This window comes from Dendrobates tinctorius, unplaced genomic scaffold (genome assembly GCF_039654945.1).
Source record: "Dendrobates tinctorius isolate UK_male_01 unplaced genomic scaffold, ASM3965494v1 ptg000004l, whole genome shotgun sequence".
NCBI lineage: Eukaryota > Metazoa > Chordata > Amphibia > Anura > Dendrobatidae > Dendrobates > Dendrobates tinctorius.
The window spans coordinates 13,634,922-13,650,216 of NW_027361672.1; the positions used below are offsets into that span (position 1 = coordinate 13,634,922).

General features: G+C 44.3%; 1 protein-coding gene across 3 annotated transcripts in view; it reads left to right on the forward strand.

Annotated features, from left to right (window-relative positions):
• The window catches only part of LOC141082238 (probable 2-ketogluconate reductase), an 82,173-nt gene that overhangs the window by 15,006 nt on the left and 51,872 nt on the right, over positions 1 to 15,295 (forward strand). For 2 of the 3 annotated variants that reach the window (XM_073566190.1, XM_073566180.1), the window contains exons 2-3: positions 9,056 to 9,131; positions 10,934 to 11,314. In XM_073566190.1, coding sequence (XP_073422291.1) covers positions 9,056 to 9,131; positions 10,934 to 11,314 — 457 coding nt within the window. The remainder of the gene's footprint in view (positions 1 to 9,055; positions 9,132 to 10,933; positions 11,315 to 15,295) is intronic. The other variant, XM_073566184.1, reaches the window with a different exon arrangement.

Here is a 15,295-nt window from a genome sequence, read left to right on the forward strand (position 1 = left end):
CCTGCTCAGCATTGAGCTAAATCTCTACTCGGCCTATCATCCCGAGACGGAGGGGTTGGTAGAGAGAGCCAACCAGACCCTGGTAACATATCTATGACATTTTGTCTCGGCCAGGCAAGATGACTGGGTATCCTTTCTGCCGTGGGCGGAGTTTGCTTTGAACAGCGCTGTAGCCGACTCTACCGGCCAGACCCCATTCCTCCTAAATTACAGCCAGCATCCGCGCGTCCCTGTGCCCATGCCCGTGTCGTCCACCGATTCCAGGGTTGCAGACTGGACGGTGGAGGCACGTGACATTTGGGATCACACGCAGGATGCTATCCAAGGAGAGAATGAGGGCCTCGCCGACACGCGCCAGCATCCTGCTCCAACCTTTGCTCCTGGCGATTTAGTGTGGCTCTCCGCCCGTAACATCAGGCTGTGGGTCGAGTCTGCAAAATTCGCACCTCGCTACATTGGCCCCTTCAAGGTCCTTGAGCAGATCAAACCTGTGGTCTACCGTCTGGCCCCGCCACCACACCTAGCTATCTCTGACACCTTCCACGTGTCCCTCCTTAAGCCTGTCCACAAGTCAGGTTCTCCGAGTCATCTGCCGGGACATCAGACCTGTCCTCGGACGAGTTTGAGGTTAATGCCATCGTGGGATGCAGGATGGTGCGTGGTAAAAAGTTTTATTTGGTGGACTGGAAGGGTCATGGTCCAGAGTCTCGGACCTGGGAGCCAGTGGAGAACATCCACGCTCCGCTTCTCATTGCGGCATTTGAGCGTAGCGAGGCTCAGAGAGGAGGGGGCCCTAGGAGGGGGGGTAATGTTAGGCGTCGGGTTTCTGAAACTGCACAGCAGAGATCCCGAGCCTTGCATTCGGCAGTCTCCCATTCCTCTCCGGCCGCAGAGGAGGCTGCTCAGCAGACTCGTCGATCCAGGCGCTCTGCTCAGACCAGCTCTGTAGGATTGGTTGCTGCTGCCACCTCTGGTCCAGCTATAGCAATGCATGCTGGTCAGCAGCGAGCTACTCCAGAGGCTGTCTTCCTTTCGGTCCACTGAGCATGCTCTTGGGACGATCTCTCATTGGAGATCGTAGGTCACATGCTCAGGTCCTTCTCCAGCTCGGATTGGACCATCAGGAAGGTCAGGAAGGTCCCGGAAGGACGCTGCTATAAAAGAGCCGCATGGCCACACGGCCATGCGCTAGTATAGACTCATATTGTATATTGTGTGAGTGATGATGGATGCATGTATCTGATGACTGACTCATTATGACTCCCCTCCCTTGGATACGTATGGTATAGGGCTATAGAGTTAGAGTCAGTGCCTACTAGTGGCTTGGTCTGCGCCACGGTGCTTCCACATCTCAGCACCTCACTTAGCGCCATATGGTGCCGTCCAGAGCTGGGCACCTTCAGTACCGCATTACGCGGCTGCATCCGCCAGTGCGATGCTGTACGCAAGTCTAGCGCATTCCTCCATTGTTCTGGGAGGTTAATGGCGTCCACCAGAGCGGTGCAGTTCGCACATACTGCGCTTTACTTATTTCATTTGTTTTTTCCTGGCACCACTGTTGCGGTGTCAAGCACTAGTGTGACTAGAGGGACTCTAACCCAGTGTCTCAGGGGTAGAGTCCTGTGTCTATACACTAGCGCTCACACTGCCGAGCTCTGTGAGCATAAACAGGCTGCGGCATTTGTGTTTGGCGGCCGGGCGGCTCTGTGAGGTAACAGAGTCTGCCTCTGTACACACTAGGTGGAGTTAACCCCGTGTGTCCCTTTATTATGCCGCCATATCACGTCCGCCATTACCGAGCAGCAGTTGGCACCTCTGCACGGTGGACCCTGGGCTGCGAATGCACCTGAATACCATCTTTATTGTTTGGTGCATTCTGCCAGCCCCTAACACTGTATGAGCCCCAATATAGCCTCCTATATACATTATGAGCCCACACATAGCTCCCTAGATACAGCATGAGTCCGCAAATAGCTCCCTATATACAGTATAAGACCCATATAGCCTTCTATATACAGTACGAACCCCATATAGCCTCCTATATACAGTATAATCCCCTATATAGCCTCCTATATACAGTGAGACCCCACGTAGCTGCCTAGATACAGCATGAGCCCACAAACAGCTACCTAGATACAATATGAGGCCTACATAGCCTTCTATATACAGTATGGACCCCCCATATATCCTCCTATGTGCAATATGAGCCCCCATATAACCTTCTATATACTGTCTGAGCACCAATATAGCCTCTTATGTGCATTATGAGCACCCATATTGCCTCTTATATACAGTGTGAGCCCCCACATCCCATATATATGTTAATAGAAAGCAAACAAACACATACAGATGTACTCACCTCACTCCCGTTCCCCTGGCTCTTTGCTCCTGTCCCGAGTCTCCACCTCTACTGGCCAGCGCGTACATGCTGACTCAATGATGCCATCGTGCTGGCACGTCACAGCAGAGGCAATAGGAGCTCCCCTGGAGCTCTGCTGACATTCTGTATCATCGGCAGCGTAGTGGCAAAGAAGCTCCCTGCCGGGATATGTGCGCCTCCAATGACAGAACACAAAGCATTTTAATGAGGGCAATCTGGTGATGGGCCCCCTGGAGCCTCGGGCCCTGGGCAGTAGCCCAGATTGCCCTCATTATAATCTGCCTGTAATTTTGTTGATGGAGCTGTGTTGTGCAGCTTCTTAACTGAGAAGTTGCAGATACCAGTGGCACCAGTTACAGCTGACCAGTGTGGGTGCCTGCCTGGTGTCACACTCCTACGGATCAGACATTGATGAACAGGAGAGCCTATCAAAGTTAAAGTCCCGGACAACCCCTTTAAACACTGAAGAAGCTTTTCTTCAAACAGTTGATTAGTTAAGGTGCCAGAGGTTGGACCACCTTCTTGCTGATAATGATGGCTTATGCTATGAATGTATTCTGATTTCTGCAAGGTTCGTATATGTTATAGTTAGCCCTACAGGACTTGGCTATATACAGTGGCAACTTTTGGGCACCCCTGATCAAAAATACTGTTATTGTAAACAGTTAAGCATGTTAAAGATTAACTGATCTCTAAAAGGCATACAGTTAAAGGCACATTTCCTTTGTATATTAGTCAAAATCAAAAGTTTGGGCACCCTGCATGGTTAGTACCTAGTTGCACACCCTTTTGTAAGTATCATAGCTTGTAAATGCTTTTTGTAGCCAGACAAGAATGTTTCAATTTTTATTTGAGGGATTTTCATCAATTCTTTCTTGGAAAATTCTTCCAGTTCTGTGAGATTCCTGGGTCGTCTTGCACTGCCATTTTGAGAACTAGCCACAGATTTTCAATTTTGTTCAGATCAGTGAACTGAGGGCCATTGTAAAACCTTCAGCTTGTGCCTTTTGAGCTAGTCTATTGTGGATTTTCACGTGTGTTTAGGATCATTATACATTTGTAGAAGCCATCCTCTTTTCAACTTCAGCTTTTTTAACAGATGGTGTTATGTTTGCATCAAGAATTTGTTGAGATTTCATTGAATCCATTCTTCCCTGTTTCCTGTGCCACTGGCTGCAATACAGCCCCAAAGCATGATTGATCCACCCCCATGCTTAATGGTTGGCGAGATTTTCTTTTCCTGAAATTCTGTGCCTTTTTTTTCCAGACATACATTTGATCATTGTGGCCAAAGAGTTCTATTTTTATCTCATCGGTTCACAGGACTTGTTTCCAAAATGCATCAGACTTGTTTAGATGTTCTTTTGCATACTTCTGATGCTGAATTTTATTGTGAGGATACAGGAGAGGATTTCTTCTGATGACTCTTTGTGAAGGTCATATTTGTGCAGGTGTCTCTGAACAGTAGAATAATGTACCACAACTCCAGAGTCTGCTAAATCTTTCTGAAGGTCTTTTGCAGTCAAATTTGGGTTCTGATTTGCCTTTCCAGCAATCCTATGAGTAGCTCTCTCTGTAATTTTGCTTGGTCTTCCAGAACTTATTTTTCCATCCACTATTCCTGTTTACTTCCATTTCTTAATTAAATTTAGAACTGAGGAAAGGGCAACTTGAAAACACTTTGCTATCTTCTTATAGCTTCCTGCTTTGTGGGCCTCCACCATTTTCACTTTGAGTGCTTGGCAGCTGCTTACAAGAACCCATGGCTCCTGTTTTTTGGCACAAGGTTAGAGGAAGCTGGGTTTTTATAAAGCTGGGAAATTTGCATCCCATGGCCTTTCCTAACAATAATAATGAACAAGCCATAATACTAACAGCACTTCACACAAGGCCATATAGTAAAAAATAGACAAAATCTTTATTAATGACACATAAATAGATAAAAACATGGCAGATACCACAAGTACAAGAGAAAAAAGGTGGGTAACCAACGGGACTACCTCAAAAACCAGTATATGCCACAAGCAAATGAGCGATTATAACCCCTCCAAAAAGTAGTTGGTATTACCACTGTTATGCACATCATATAAGGCATTACATAAAGAATTAGAATAAGACTCCATACATTTTATGTGTCCCTGCTACATAAAATGTATGGAGTCTTATACTAATTCTTTATGTAATGCCTTATATGATGTGCATAACAGTGGTAATACCAACTACTTTTTGGAGAGGTTATACTGCAATTGCTCATTTGCTTGTGGCATATACTGGTTTTTGAGGTAGTCCCGTTGGTTACCCACCTTTTTTCTCTTGTGCTTATGGTATCTGCCTTGTTTTTATCTATTTATGTGTCATTAATAAAGATTTTGTCTATTTTTTACTATATGGCCTTGTGTAAAGTGCTTTTGTAGGTTTTGTATGTTGTTTGCTTCATGGTCTTACTAAAGGGATATATTTAGATGTATATTTATTCATAATCCTAACAGGCTAATTAAGGTCTGAAAACTTGGTCAAAGTTATTTGAGCACACAAACCCCCTATGGTTCCCAAACGTTTGCATTGGCCCATTTTCTTTTTAGTAATTTGTAAAATGTAAAAAATGACAATGTATATATTTTTTGCCTAAAATAAAAAGGAAATGTGTCATCTTTAATTGTAGACCTTTTAGAAATCATTCCATCTTCAACATGCTCAACTGGTCACAATAACAGTAATTTTGACCAGAGGTGCCCAAACCTTTACATGCCACTGTAGGCAACTTTTTATATACAGTGGGGCAAAAAAGTATTTAGTCAGTCAGCAATAGTGCAAGTTCCACCACTTAAAAAGATGAGAGGCGTCTGTAATTTACATCATAGGTAGACCTCAACTATGGGAGACAAACTGAGAAAAAAAAATCCAGAAAATCACATTGTCTGTTTTTTTTTTCATTTTATTTGCATATTATGGTGGAAAATAAGTATTTGGTCAGAAACAAAATTTCATCTCAATACTTTGTGATATATCCTTTGTTGGCAATGACAGAGGTCAAACGTTTTCTGTAAGTCTTCACAAGGTTGCCACACACTGTTGTTGGTATGTTGGCCCATTCCTCCATGCAGATCTCCTCTAGAGCAGTGATGTTTTTGGCTTTTCGCTTGGCAACACGGACTTTCAACTCCCTCCAAAGGTTTTCTATAGGGTTGAGATCTGGAGACTGGCTAGGCCACTCCAGGACCTTGAAATGCTTCTTACGAAGCCACTCCTTCGTTGCCCTGGCGGTGTGCTTTGGATCATTGTCATGTTGAAAGACCCAGCCATGTTTCATCTTCAATGCCCTGGCTGATGGAAGGAGGTTTGCACTCAAAATCTCACGATACATGGCCCCATTCATTCTTTCATGTACCCGGATCAGTCGCTCTGGCCCCTTTGCAGAGAAACAGCCCCAAAGCATGATGTTTCCACCACCATGCTTTACAGTAGGTATGGTGTTTGATGGATGCAACTCAGTATTCTTTTTCCTCCAAACACGACAAGTTGTGTTTCTACCAAACAGTTCCAGTTTGGTTTCATCAGACCATAGGACATTCTCCCAAAACTCCTCTGGATCATCCAAATGCTCTCTAGCAAACTTCAGACGGGCCCGGACATGTACAGGCTTAAGCAGTGGGACACGTCTGGCACTGCAGGATCTGAGTCCATGGTGGCGTAGTGTGTTACTTATGGTAGGCCTTGTTACATTGGTCCCAGCTCTCTGCAGTTCATTCACTAGGTCCCCCCGCGTGGTTCTGGGATTTTTGCTCACCGTTCTTGTGATCATTCTGACCCCATGGGGTGGGATTTTGCGTGGAGCACCAGATCGAGGGAGATTATCAGTGGTCTTGTATGTCTTCCTTTTCTAATTATTGCTCCCACAGTTGATTTCTTCACTCCAAGCTGGTTGGCTATTGCAGATTCAGTCTTCCCAGCCTGGTGCAGGGCTACAATTTTGTTTCTGGTGTCCTTTGACAGCTCTTTGGTCTTCACCATAGTGGAGTTTGGAGTCAGACTGTTTGAGGGTGTGCACAGGTGTCTTTTTATACTGATAACAAGTTTAAACAGGTGCCATTACTACAGGTAATGAGTGGAGGAAAGAGGAGACTCTTAAAGAAGAAGTTACAGGTCTGTGAGAGCCAGAAATCTTGATTGCTTGTTTCTGACCAAATACTTATTTTCCACCATAATATGCAAATAAAATGAAAAAAAACAGACAATGTGATTTTCTGGATTTTTTTTTCTCAGTTTGTCTCCCATAGTTGAGGTCTACCTATGATGTAAATTACAGACGCCTCTCATCTTTTTAAGTGGTGGAACTTGCACTATTGCTGACTGACTAAATACTTTTTTGCCCCACTGTATACAGTATATACTCGAGTATAAGCCGACCTGAGTATAAGCCGAGGCACCTAATTTTGCCACGTTAAACTGCGTAAGCTTATTGACTTGAGTATAAGCCGGGTAAGCATTGCCCCCCTCATCCCTGTGCTGCTATGTGGCTCCCCCCGTCCTGTCCTGTGTATGTGGCTCCCCATCCTGTCCTGTGTATGTGGCTCCCCATCCTGTCCTGTGTATGTGGCTCCCATCCTGTCCTGTGTATGTGGCTCCAATCCTGTCCTGTGTATGTGGCTCCTATCTTGTCCAGTGTGGCACCCCCGTCCCAGTGCATAGCTCCACACACCCTCCTCCGTGCTGTCGCTGGTCTCCATACCTACATCTCAGTCCCGGGGCTGGCAGCTTTTTTCTGTGTTCAGCGGTCACATGATACCGCTCATTAAAGTAATGAATATGCACTCCACGCCTACAGGAGTGGAGACGCGTGCATATTCATTACTTTAATTAAGCTAGCACAGCTGTAAACAGTTTGACTGATTTGAGAAGCTATAAACCTGACTTTCCTTTGAGCTAGTTGAAAATCTGGAGCATTACATTTGTTGGTTCCATTAAACTCTCAAAATGGCCAGAAAAAAAGAACTTTCATTTGAAACTCGATAGTCTATTCTTGTTCTTAGAAATAAAGGCTATTCCATGCGAGAAATTTGAAGATTTCCTACAACGGCGTGTACTACTCCCTCTAGAGGAAAGCAAAACAGGCTCTAACCAGAGTAGAAAGAGAAGTGTGAGGCCCCGCTGCACAACTGAGCAACAAGACAAGTACATTAGAACCACACATAATGGGCCCGCAAGCCATATTTGGCACCCGAGCCACAGGTTGGGGATCCCTGGTCTAGTAATCTCCTGTCTGCGTTATGAAATGCTTAGCCAACCGCTCTGCAGCGGGGGGCTGAATAATGGGGAACATGGCCTGTGATCCTTGGCAAGTTGTGAGTGACTGGGGATGTATACAGGGATGGAGAGAAAGCTAAGAAAGCACTTATAAATTGCAGGGTACTCACCGTTCAAGTAACCTTATCAGTTTGTGACCTAAGGCAGAGTTAATATTGTTTGGCATTCCAGAGTGCTTCAATTTATTAGAAGAAATTCTGCAGTATATGACTTGTTTCTCCCCTGCAGTACACAGGGCTAGCTAATCTCAGCACATGTAACATAACTGACTGCAGGGGAGCATCAGAGTAGCACATACCAGGTGAAATGGGAAGTAATGTTAGTAAGGAGAAACTGTGCCATGATTTATCCATTTTGAGACACTATAAGAGTCTCAGGATTTTGTTTTGTAGATGAAGTGAATAAGCACACGTTGTGGCAGTGCGTGAATTGTAAAGCATACACAGATCTGTCTCTTGGGAAATGTAGTCTAGAGGCACAGTGGAAAATCAAGCAGGAAGTTCAGGATGTAAACAGTAATAAACCACAAGGATCGCTTCAAAGGTCTGAAGGGAAGGTAAAAACAAATATAAAAGAAAAACAGGGAGGTTTGGGGACTCATTACAGGGACAGCCAGATTATATTTCTTTTTTTTATACCCGGAAAACCCCTTGAATTCAGTCGACCAATATTTGCCCACTTGCTATCCAAGAGGCCTTAGAGAAATTTTAGCCTATAAGCCTTAATGTCAAGTACTGGTTATGCCCACTATTCTTTGTCATATGGTAAAAAAAGGTATACGGACATTTTCCTCCCCAAAAGGACCTATCTTGGCATATATTGTCAGTATGGATCTATCGAATAACTTTAGTGTATGCATGGGATCTTTCCGTATTCTCTCTGGGAACAGAAGCCCACATTTGTCATGCAGTTTACGACAATTTTTAACATAAACTGAACATTTATAATTGCTGTTCCATGCCTGCCAAAAGTGTAAAAATTTGGTATAGTGTAACAGACGGAAGATCAAGTTTTAGAGACATTTATTACATTTCAGCAATTTTGGGTGCAAATCTCCTCCTGCTCAACTATTGATCAGGGAATCTGTGTGAATTCACATATCATTATAATTACTCACAATTCAGAGTTACAGGAAGTTAGAAAACATGTACATTATTGGGATCGTATTTCTTTGCTTCTTGCTGACATTTTCCTTTTGAAGACTTTTTACAGTTTGACCCATTATCTATAGAGAAGAATCCAATGCCCTTAGTGTGCACAATTGCAGGTTTGATGGCATATCTATTTTCCATTCAACTGTGTGTCAATCTTTTGAACCGGTTCTTCACGAGACACATTAACTTCTTCCTTCTATATTTTCATGGTATTAAGGTTGAAGGAAGTTCATTGAGTTCAACCTTTGCCATCAAAGTCCAAGTGTGTCAGAGAAGAGAAAGTCAAGAGCGAAGTAAGTACTTGCTCCCTGGGCTCTAGCACTTTTTACAATTTATTGTAGCAATGTGCTATGTGTGCCGGCAGTTTACAATGCAGGGGTGCACACATTTTTGTTGTGTATAACCAAACTGTGCTATTTAAATGGGCCACAATAAAACTTCGTAAGTAAGGTTTAAAAAAGTAAAATATTACAATTTAGTACAGGAAAGCAGTACATAGATCAGTAACACATATATTTATGCCATGTAGAGGGTCTGGTCACAGTGTGAGAGATTGGGAAATGACCCCATTCTATGAGCCAGAGACCCTTATCTGAATAGTAGCCACTATGTTATCCCATCTGTGATACATTCTAAAGCAGGGGTCTCAAACTTAGATAAATAGAAAAAATGGGAATATGAAGGGCCACATTGTTTATGGGAGATTACATTTTCGGTGATACCATTATTTTACACCACCTTCCTCATTATAACGACGAGCTCCCTATGTGATACGTCTGAACCCTATTTTTTGGTATCTTAGAAAGAGCCTCTGATGATGTCACAAATGAGTGGTCCAAATGTGATGTTACCTAATTACCTTGATTTACACAAACACTGAAGCCGATTTTATTGGAAGATATTTAAGATACTATCTTGTTCAGGGGTGTACATGAAGTTTAGGGCTACTATGCCAGAATAGCACATGGACCACTTGTTATCCAATATCTCAGAGCAGATCTCCCCTATATGTTCTTCTAACAATCCAGCAGTGTTGGTTAATCATTAAACGAACTAAGGTATTTACATGCAATGTAACAAAGAGTAGGAAATAGGTTAATGGACAACTTATCACTGGGGGTCTAACTGCTGGGACTCTCAGCTATCCTGAGAATGGGGCTCTGCAGAGCCTTGTCTAATCAGAGTGGATGGAGGTCAAGCATGAGCACCACAACTCGATTTTTTTGTCTATAGGATTGCTGGAGCTAGCCAAGCACTCTATTTGGGGTCTCTGTGTTCAGAGCCCCAGCAATCAGTAGGTTATGCCTTATCCTATTTTGTTGTTTTTTTTCTGATCTATTTGCATGTTCTCATTTTTTTTCTGAAAAGTACTGAAAAGTGATCTCTCATCAGAATAGGAAGTGATAGTTAAATTTGGCGCTCTATGCCGACTGTAAAAATTGCCCTGTGAAGAGGTTATCTTAGCCAAAAAAGTACTTTTCATTAAAGACTTGCCAGGTTATATAAATGTTGTAAAGAACCACCTCTATAAGTCACAAATTAATATAATTAATTACAGTGTATTTAGTAGTCATAAATACTACTCTTCCCCTGTAATGGTTGTAAGATAAATAAAGAGGCAATGACAAAGTTCTACAGGAAATCGGCAGGTTTTTTTTTTGAGTGGCTCTAATATAATCCCCCCTTAGTCAGCTATAGGTATATAATAGTTCTGGTACTGCCATAAGGTGTGTCCTCTCTCATCATGGAGTTGCATATACAGGAAAAAAATGTACAAAAATTAAAAAAAATGGAAACTGCAGTCTCCTGTCTTCTATTTATGGTATTACTCTAGATATACTTATATTTGGCCAACTGTGAATGTTTCAACAAATTTACATTGAGACAGGGGTTAGGAAATTGAAAACAAACAGATCTTCCGTGTCTGGGACCCCAATGCAGCTAACAAGGTTGAAGTAAGTGGTAGGATATTGAAGTAAATCAGAGTCATGCCTGAATTTTTGGCTTAAGTAAATTTGGGCATTCAGTCATCAGTTGTTACACTTGATTCCATTGTGTTTCATAATACTAAACAATGTAATCACTTAATTTGTAGCCATAATGGAGGAACATCCGTATGCTCTGATGTCATACAGTGGAGGATCCAAGGGATTTCCACAAAAATTTGAAACTATTGTAAAGGAGCATTTCCAAATACTCTACCTGGAAGAATTTGCCAATAATAAGAATGCTTATGCTCCAAAGGTAAAGGCCCTTTTGATGTGGTGGCACCTGCCTGTAGTTGACAAAGAACTTTTGGAGTCTCTTCCCAATCTAAAAGTCATTGCAAGCTCTGGAGCAGGAGTAGATCATCTGGACCTAAAGTTGATCACAAGTTATGGTATAATAGTTACTAATACACCTCATCTTGGAGATGATGCCACTGCAGACATGGGAATGGCTTTAATGTTGTCATCTGCTAAAAATATAGTAGAAGGTAAGTTATTGCAGTTGTAAGTCAGTTTATCTTGCTTCCTTAAATAATTTAAAATAATTATGTGTCAGGGATTGCATAAATTATAAGTGAAAGATTCTGGAAATATACATTGTTGGTTTATAGAATCCTTATCACTGTCATGATCCAGACCGGGTTTTGAATCCTGTCTTTCCATGTTCCCGGTCTGGTCATTTCAGAGGTTAACTTTTCTCAGCCTCAGTCTGGTTTCAGGTTTGCTATTTAGCTCCACTCCATCCTACAGAAGGTGTCAGCTATAGTTCTGCCTTTGGCGTGTGTATGTGACTCTGGTATATCCTGATTTGTCCTCCTGTGGTCTCTGACTTGCCCTGTGTCTGTTTATTCCCTCTGTCTGTCCTGACTCAGTGTTTCCCTGTAAGTTTGTTGGATCCCTGGTTTTGACTTGGCTTGCATTTGGACCTGCTTCTGTCTTTTGTCTTTGTCTTCTGACCGTCCCTGACCCCCTGGCTTGTTTCTGACCACGTGTACTGCTGTGACCTATGGTACTTCTGCTCCTGACTGCTTCTGACTCGGCTCGTCTGACCACTCTTTTGCCACCTGTTGGCGCTAGTGCTGCTGCTCAGTATTGTTACGCTGTGTGTGCAACCTCTCTTCCCTCACCAGCACCCCCTGGTGGAAGTTGCGCTATACTGCACTGCAGTAGCATGACATTATAGCTGACCTATACATTTAAAGGGGATTTTGCTTTTTTTTTTTTTTCTCTGATCATGGATCTGCTTTGTAACTTGGTGGATCAGATATCTAATCTGACCTAAATAATGCAGGATTTGGCAGTGGAACATAGATCTCTTGCTTTCTCTCACAACCAACTACAGCGGGAGCTTACTCAGTGTCATGATCCCAGTGCAGGTTTTTGAGCTGCACATCAGGGGTTAATGTCTGGAGCTCAGTGCAGGTTTTGACCTGCACACATGGGTTTAATGATGGTGGCATCTTTCTGGTTCTGGGAGAGCTTCGTAAACCCCTGGGAAGCTTCAATCCCTGCCAGTTATACTTTTGCCTTTGGCCTAGTGTGCTGACCCCTGTGTGCCTGTGCCTGTTTGTTGTTATAGCTTGTTTATATGGTTCTGACCCGGTTCTGTTTCCCGTTGTGAGTTTGCCTGTTGATTCTGTACTGCGTTATTATCTCTGTGTGTGACTCATTGCCTGTGACCTCACTACTCTCTGCTCGCCCCTCTTGTACCTTGCAGCTATCTCTGTGTGTGACTCATTGGCTACGTTCTGACTATTCTCCCTGTCTATGCCCCTTGGTAACTTTGTCTCGCAGTTACCCTGCTAGGAGTTCTCTTGCTGCTCCTAGCTCGCTGGAGTTTAGGCCACGCCCCTAGCAGTCACGTGCTTCAGGTCCTGCGGCTCTGAAGTACGCATCTACTCGGCTGCTGCCCGCTCCACAGGTATCATTGAGCACAGTTCGCTTTACTCAGGACACGCACACTGGCTCAGTGAGCAAGTTCAGTGCGGTGTTCCTGACATTATTACTGGCCTGCAATTTTTTTTTCTCTCCTCACTTCTGCAGCATGGACCAAATGTGTGCTTTATCTGAGCAGGTGAAATGCTTGACTCAGTCACTGCAGAAGCTTAGTTTGGAACACCAAGCTCTGGCCCAGTCTCAACGGCGGGTTGAGGACTCAGTTCAGGGGGTACTTTCCTCAGGCTTCCAGCAGGTGGGGAATAGAGATGTCATTTTGGTCCTACCCGAATCCCCGGTTAAATTGCCAGATACGTTTTCTGGTAACAAAGATGATTTCAGAGCATTTAAGGAGAGCTGTAAGCTCTTTTTCTCTTTGAGACCCCGCTCCTATGGGGATGAGAAACAGAGGGTGGGGGTAGTTATGTCCCTGCTTAGGGAGTCCCCACAAGCTTGGGCATTTTCGCTTTCCTCTTCTGCCCCTGAGAGAATGTCTGTGGATGCGTTTTTTGAAGCCTTAGGGCTTATATATGATGAGCCTGATAGAGTGCGGTTGGCTGAGGACAAGGTGATGAGTGTCTGTCAGGGGGAGCACTCGGCTGGATGGTTCTGTACTGAATTCAGACGTTGGGCAGCCGAGATTTCCTGGAGTGATGCCGCACTTCAGGGGTTGTTCCACAGAGGCCTGTGTGAATGTCTGAAGGATGCTTTGGCACTCCATCCTCCGCCTGACTCCCTGGAGGATGCCATGAACCAAGCGGTTCGCATGGATCACAGACTGCGGGCTAGAGGCGTTATGCAATGGGAAACACCATTATTCTTCAGTGGAGATGAGACCCGGACTCTTCCTGTGGCAATGGAGGTGAGCGCTGTCACCTGTGAGGAAAAAGAATGAAGACGCCGCCGGGAGAAGCAGTTGTGCTTCTATTGTGGGGAATCCGGACACTGGAAGAAAGACTGCCCCTCCTGTCTGTCATCCTCCAAGATGGCGGGAAACGACTAGGTCTGGGTAGTAGTCGAGGAGGCTACCCAGACCTTCAGGTACAATTTTCCTCACGTGCAAAAATGGTGCTGCAGGTGGAACTGGAACGTGGTTATGGTCCTGTTCAGACTACTGCTTTTGTTGACTGTGGTTCTGCTGTGAATCAGATTGATACCAAAGTTATGACTCTCAATAAGATAGGGACAGTCAGGCTTCAGGATCCTGTTAAACTTGTGGCAATTGACTCGTCTCCTCTTACCCATGGCGGTATCTGTTGCAGGTCTGAACTTTTTTCTCTAAAAGTGGGTTCCACTCATGTGGAAAAACTAAGTTGTCTTGTGCTAGATAACTTGCCTGCAGGACTGGTACTGGGGGTGCCTTGGCTTCAACGCCATAATCCTACCATTGATTGGGTTACAGGGGAAATCACTCAATGGGGATGTAATGGTAAATGTGGTAACCTGGGACATCTTGTTAACACTGTTAAATCCGTGTCTGTGTCGTCTGTCAGTCTGGAAGGTATTCCGGAGTACCTGAAGGATTTCAAAGACGTTTTTTCCGAAAGTGAGGCTGAGGCGCTGCCACCACATAGACCCTACGATTGTGCCATTGATTTAGTACCCAGAGCCAAGTTACCTCAGGCTCAGTTGTTCAATTTGTCTGGGCCTGAGCGCCAAGCCATGAAAGAGTACATAGCTGAGAGTCTCCGCAAAGGGCATATCAGGCATTCTGTGTCACCTGTGGCAGCAGGATTCTTCTTTGTGAAGATGGTGGTTTGCGGCCGTGCCTCGACTTTCGAGAACTTAACAAGATAACGGTTAGGAACACTTACCCGCTTCCCCTCATCCCAGACTTATGTAACCAGTTAGCGGGGGCCCAATGGTTCTCCAAGTTAGATCTGCGGGGGGCCTACAATCTGATAAGGGTTCGGGAAGGGGACGACTGGAAAACTGCATTCCTCACCTCAGAAGGACTCTTTGAGAACCTGGTAATGCCATTTGGGTTAACTAATGCACCCGCTATTTTCCAGAATTTCATCAACGTTGTGTTTTCTGACCTGATAGGCCGTTTTGTTATTATTTATTTGGATGACATTTTGGTGTATTCCCCGGACAGTCAATCTCACTTGCAACATCTAAGGACAGTTCTCCAGAGACTCAGGGAGAACCAATTGTTCGCTAAATTGGAAAAATGTTCGTTTTTTGTAAAGGAACTGTCCTTTTTGGGATTGATTGTGTCCTGTGAGGGGTTTCGTATGGATCCTAAGAAGGTGCTGGCGATCGCTGACTGGGTTCAGCCTCGAGATCTCAAGGGGCTCCAGCGCTTTTTAGGATTTGTGAACTATTATCGAAGATTCATTAAAGGTTTCTCACAAGTGGTTAAACCACTCACGGATCTTACCCAGAAGGGAGCTGATGTAAAAAATTGGTCTGTACTCGCTAAAGAGTCCTTTTCAGTGATTAAGAAATGTTTCATGTCTGCCCCGGTGTTGGTACAACCAGACCCGTCCAAACCATTCATTGTGGAGGTGGATGCTTCTGAAGTGGGGGTG